Source organism: Vicia villosa, linkage group LG3 (assembly GCF_029867415.1).
Source record: "Vicia villosa cultivar HV-30 ecotype Madison, WI linkage group LG3, Vvil1.0, whole genome shotgun sequence".
NCBI lineage: Eukaryota > Viridiplantae > Streptophyta > Magnoliopsida > Fabales > Fabaceae > Vicia > Vicia villosa.
In genome coordinates, this window is record NC_081182.1 from 9047866 (window position 1) to 9054368 (window position 6503).

At 33.4% G+C, this 6503-nt stretch overlaps 1 protein-coding gene across 1 annotated transcript; it reads left to right on the plus strand.

The window, feature by feature from the left end:
• Window positions 1–2807: 2807 nt before the first annotated feature.
• On the plus strand, window positions 2808–4162 carry LOC131657516 (protein EXPRESSION OF TERPENOIDS 1-like). The gene is made up of 2 exons (XM_058926905.1): window positions 2808–3436; window positions 3767–4162. Exons 1-2 carry the CDS (start codon window positions 2971–2973, stop codon window positions 4153–4155), a joined length of 855 nt encoding a protein of 284 aa, XP_058782888.1. The 5' UTR covers window positions 2808–2970; the 3' UTR covers window positions 4156–4162.
• The last annotated feature ends 2341 nt before the right edge of the window (window positions 4163–6503 follow it).

Sequence of the window (6503 nt, forward strand, 5' to 3'; positions counted from 1 at the left end):
CATATAGATAAATGGATATATAGATAGATATATAGGTAGATATGTAGATAGATAGATAGACAAACAGACAAACAAATAAACAGACAATAGATAGAGAAACAAACATACATACAGGCAGAGAAATAGAGAGAGAGACAGAAAGAGAGAGAGAGAGAGAGAGAGAGAGAGAGAGAGAGAGAGAGAGAGAGAGAGAGAGAGAGAGAGAGAGAGAGAGAGAGAGAGAGATAGAGAGAAACAATCAGGCAGCCAGACAGATAGATAGATAGACAGACAAACATACAGACAAACAAGCAAATATACCGACAAACAAGAAGACAACCAGATAGATAGATAGACATGAAATATGTCTTCACCTAGTCTAACCACAGCAATAACAACTACACTACTTGGAGTGGCCCCTCCATAATAAAGATTGTTAAACTATTCATAACACACAGTCATGGTGTTGGATTCGTAAGCTCTGCCAATTTGAAAAGATTAAAATTTTCTTTTTTTATTGGTCACAATTATGTACCTTTTCTCTATTTTCTTCATCAACAAAATATGATCACCTCAACATTATGCGTAAAAGTAAAATGCAACCTAGAATATGAGTCATTTTTTGATTGTGTGCGAGATCGTAGTGATTTTAGAAACCTTTGGTAGAACATTGAATTTTTACATGTAAACTTTTTTTATAGATCAACTTCTGACTTAAATGAAATTTTTTACATTCGTTCCGATCTCTTTGATGCGGGGAACAAAAAATCAACTCGCATCTTTTGAAAACCCATACCCTTGTATCGTGTTACCATAGTTTCTCGCTCCATGACAAATTCCTTCCACACTTAATTACTTTAGCAACCACCATCATCAACATATAGAACAGTGTATAATCAAATGAAACTCTATCAATTAATCTTGTACAATTATTAATGTCGATAGAAACTACAATGGTATGCCGACCCGCGTTGGCTTTGGTGGAATTGTTCGCAACTCATCAAGAGCATGGAATTTGGCTTCTCTAACTTCATCTCGAACTCTACACATATCCTCTAGAAAAAACTTTAAGTGAATCTTGAAGACTTTTTGCTAGCAAAAAATGTGGGTTTAATAGAGTCATTTTGCAGCACAAACACTTCTCGCAATATCAACCTCTTCGAAGCCTCCTCAAACAAGTACCAAAAAGATGTTATGTTGATTCGAAACATTAAAATTATCCTACTTTCAAACAAGTTGTTCCTAATTACACAATCAAAATTAAAATTTCTTCTATCATCGATCTCATAGTGCACATTTTTCCTTCTTTCTATATTGAACAACACTTATGCGATGGACGCTGAAGACATTTTCATTTTAAGATTTTATTTATTATTTTCCTTTTTATAACTCTACAACAAAAGAAAAAAAGTACACCTCAAACATTCAATAATCATAATAGTTATTTACTTTCCTTTTCATCAAATCTTGGTTAAGAAAGTCACGCTTGGCATAGCTAAGAGTCCCAAAAACCGTTTGATTTAAATTTTGTATTAATTATTTATATAAAAAAATCCGTATTAAGATAAAAAAATACTAGTAATGTGATGGAGACATATATGTAATTAAAAAAGCAACATATTTTTAAAAGATGAGTAAGGATCCTCTTAATTTCCTAAAAGAAATGGAGGTGTCCATTACTATATATAGTTTTAGTGTAAATAAAAAATATATTTACACGCATTTCTAAAAGTTGTGACATTAATTAGTAGGGAAAAGCCCGTTTTGCCCGCACTTTTTCGCGGGGCGGGGTAAGGTTTTAGGCCCGCTCTCTTTAATGTGTCCGCCCCGCGCCCGTTTTTTTGCGGGCTTTTGCGGGCATGAGATTTTTCATACAATTTTACTATTTTTAGGCCTAAAAGGTTCAATGCCAGCAGACTTTCCCCGCCCCGCCCTCACTTTTATGTGGGGCGGGACAAGATTTTAGACTCGCACTCTCAAATATGTCGGCCCCACCCCGCCCTATTTTTTCGCGTGTTTTTGCGGGGCGGGCATGCCAGTTTGCCACCCCTATTAATTACATATTTATGCATTGAAACTATAGTAATGGACAAAAAAAATGAAGATGATCTTTACTCATAATAGATGCATATAGAGCATCTCCAAAATGAAAGTTGTTTAATGTACAATAAGATTTTTATAAGATTCAGAGCTTAACATTTTTATTATTAGAGTAGATATACGTGACATATCATTGCTTTAAATATTTGTGTAAGTTGTTTCATGGAGTAATTCAAAAAATATATTGCTTATCATTAAATAATATTAATCTTCATAATTTATGGGATAAAAATAAATTTATTAAATCACATATATATTGTTTATTAAAATTACTATTGATATAAAATTAATTTAAATTAATTAAATATTACTTAAATACAATGTAACAATTTAGGCCAAGTCCAACACAAATACTTCTACCCATCAAAATAAATTCTCTCAGTAAGTTCTCCTTCCATATTTTGGTACATTAAAAAATCCAAATTAAAATAATTTAAAAATTATTCCAAAGACGGTCAAGAAAAGTACAAGCGGGTTTTCCGGTACAAGGACGAATAAGCAAAAGCTAATCTAACACGTGGAACCCCACTGTCCGTTAGATGGTCAACCCATAATTCTGAATTAAACTGTAGAGAATAGATTTTCATGTCCCCCACACGCACTCTCTCCATCTTCACTCACTCAAATATCATATCATAATTAATCACACTCTCACTCTCTCTCTCTCTCCGTCATTGCAAAAACCACTCTCAAAATACTGCACAGTACTTTTACTACAGTAACTATACAACAAACACAAAACCAGCCTCATCATACAGTAGAGTTGATGGCTGCAGTTACTATTGACGGCGTTGCAGACAACAAACTCATTCCGTGCCATAATTAATATCATACAGTTTTCTTCATCAAAAGCTGCAAGAACTTCTACCATGGATGATACTGTAACAACAAATGTCTAGGTTTTTTTCTCTAGGTCAAAAACAATATACTAGCAGTAGTAACGAAGAGATCTTAGAGATATGGCAACAACAAAGCTTGAAGAACTACAGTGTGTTTGGAGTGGCTCCTAAAACCTGTTCATTTGATGAGTGTGGAGGAAAATTCACGATGATGATGAGACGGAACGGAGGAACAAATTGTCAAGACTGTGGGAATCAAGCGAAGAAAGACTGTACACATCTAAGATGTAGAACTTGTTGTAAGAGTCGAGGGTTTCAGTGTCAAACACATGTCAAGAGTACTTGGGTTCCAGCTTCTAAACGCCGTGAACGACAGCAACATCTATCTATGTTGCAACAGCACCAACCGTTTCGTCGAAGAGATCATGGAGAGAGCTATAAGTATCATCGACATGTGGATAATCAAGATGGTGCAGGTTCTTCTCTTCCATGTCCTCAACCACCTAACCCTACCGCAGGTAATATTTGTATAGCGTAATGTAATTTCATAAGATAAGATATCACTTTAATATATAGTTTTATATAGTTTTAAATGCTTGCTTCAATTGATGTATGTGTCTATGCATGTAGGTAGTGTATACATGTTACTGTATTTTGTGACCCTAGCTATCTTCTTTACCATATTCCATTACTGTTTTTGAGTAAAACTGACGAACTCAAATTATTGATTTAGATAATGATTCTTTTTATTTTTTGAGTTTGTTTAATAATAATTGGAAAAGTGGAGGTAACTTTTCATGAATGAATGAGTGTTTTTTTATTGAGTGATTTTGTTGATGATTGTTTAGGGTTTGAGTTGGGACAGTTTCCAGCTGAAGTGAGTTCTGCATCAGTAACGTTTCGGTGTGTGAGAGTGAGTTCATTGGACGGTCCAGAGGAGCAGTGTGCGTATCAAACGGCTGTGAGCATAGGAGGACATGTTTTCAAAGGAGTTCTCTATGATCAAGGTCCTTCTCCTTCAAGTCTTTACACCAGTAGTACTATTGCACCTATGGAAGGTTCTTCAGGTGGAGGTCATCATCAACCTCAACAACCTCAACAACTTGATTTCTTGACAACTGCAACCGCATCTGCAACCACAACCACTGGTATCTCGTTTGATCCTTCACTTTACTCGGCTCCGCTACATGCTTTCATGGCCGGTACACAATTTTTCCACCCCCAACATCCTAATTAATGAGAGCAACTCTACCTATATACTTGAATCATATATGGTTGGATTGGAACCTTTCTTGTTGACATTTCTCAAGTTTTGTTACGGACTCTTGTTAATTAAGACTTAGGGTTAGTGATTCTGGTTGTTGTTAACTTGACTTTTTTTTATAAATGATTATTATGATTAATGGACTAATGATTCTGGTGCTGCATGAAAATGAAGGGGGAAAAAGATCAGTGTTTGTCATGTGTTACCGAATGTTAATTCTAATTATCATGCTTGTTAAGTGCATGTTTGGATATGAGTTTGGAATGGCTAGACGCCCGTTTAAAGGGTCCTCTACCGTGAAAACCAGAAGCGACAAATAGTAGCTTCCACGTAAACGTGATAGTTTACCGTGCTTTTGGATCACCCAACGCCACCCCAAACATGCAATAAGTGTTTTCCTTGACTCAAATAGCAATCGGATATATACAAGGTTTTAAATAACAATCGTCGCATATGATTGCAAAAAAGCTTTTCGCAATTTTGGTTGGTTGTGATATTGATTTTGGTCGTAACGGTGTGAATTTATCACAATATTTTTAATCATAAATGAATAACAGTATTGGTTTTGACACCTTTAAATACCATTTTATTGTGACCTTTAAATACCATTTTATTGTGACCCTGATCATTTTTATCATCTTTTATAGAACATTAGTTATTTATCGTCATATATATTATACATGTATATTATACATGTATGTGATGCGGTATTATGATGCATGTTTAAATTTTGTATTAAATAATAACATCTTTCTAAATTGCGGAATGTATCACGTGATGTTGCTGCATTGATGTGGTTGCGGTAGTGTTGGTAGTGTTTGTAATTGTTTCAATCGCATCAGGACTCAATTGCATGCGTCGTAAATCATGTTAAAAATCGCATCATAGTGTGATCGAAAACCATGTTAAAAACCGCATTATAATTCTACAATGGCCAATCATAGCACCACAACGGTTATATCAGCCTACAACTGATTATGCATTGCCTACAAAAATTACTTGATGTGAAACATAAAATAACTAAAAAAATTGAGTATTTTATGTTCATTAGTTTACAAAATAAATTCACCCTACAGCAATTTGACCACAACTGCAATTTAAAATAACCATAATAATATTAGGTGATCCAGACAAGATTGTTTAAATTCTTTGCACAAATGGTCCATCTTGTTCTTTGTCTTGTCTCCATTCATCGCTTCAGTTAAGTTCAGACTCTAAATTAAAGCAAAAAACCACTAGATAGTTATAGCTAACACTCTTTTCTACACCTTTTTTCCTTCTCTTTTGATACATATAAATGGAGAACTGCAACTAGCATTTACACCAACTACTTCTCTGAAAACCCAATAAAATTAGCCACTTGAATAGACATCCATGATCTGCGGATGTCACCTCCACATGCTTGAGTTGGAAAAGTTGTTTTCTTAATGTTTAATGCTTCTAAAAGTATGTGCATGATACATACATAATGCTTCTACCAATGATATAGGTTAAGGTACATTACCATACAACAATATAGGGCTAATCATAAACTTTCATAGATTACTTGTTTTAGTGCATAAGGAAGAATCAGAACCTCTACCAAGAATTTCCATTGATTTGTAATAACTGGCCCATTACATGTGCTATGTGCTATACTATACAATTACAACCTTCATTTGATAGTGACATACCATTCTCTTTCTCTTTCATATCCATGCTTTTGTTTTGTAATAGTAATTTCTTATATCAATATCTAGATGATTATATCTTTATATGAAGCAAAGATTGAAGTTGACTTGATTTTTTATATACTTTGTGGAGGACATATGTAGATAGGGAATAGAAAAGGAGTTGAATCTATAATTGTAGCTTAAGTCTAGTCACTTCTGTTTGCCACATGCATCGAGAGAATAGAAAGAGAAAGAAAATAAAGCTAGATTATGAAATCATAGTTCAATACTTTGGTGATGTTGAAAACAATTGAATAAAAAATTAGGGATGTTGGTTGTGATGCTTTCAAGAATAAAAAATATGAGATAATTTTCTTTATATGGCATGATAGTTTGGCTTAACTTTTTTTTTTTTTTTTTTATATATAAGTTGGAATTTTTTTACACGCAATTATAAAGACTAATTTTACAAACTGTGTAATTTTAATTAAAAATATTTTTAACAATGATGCTTTTTACATTAATTAATTCAAAAAATATATTTTTTCAATTAGTTTAAAAAATATTTTTATAAATGATTAGATGTACAAGTATAGTTTTCTTTACAAATTTCTCATTTAGCATAATGATGCTTAGTTCCATTTTATTTTTTATTTGAGCAATTTCATA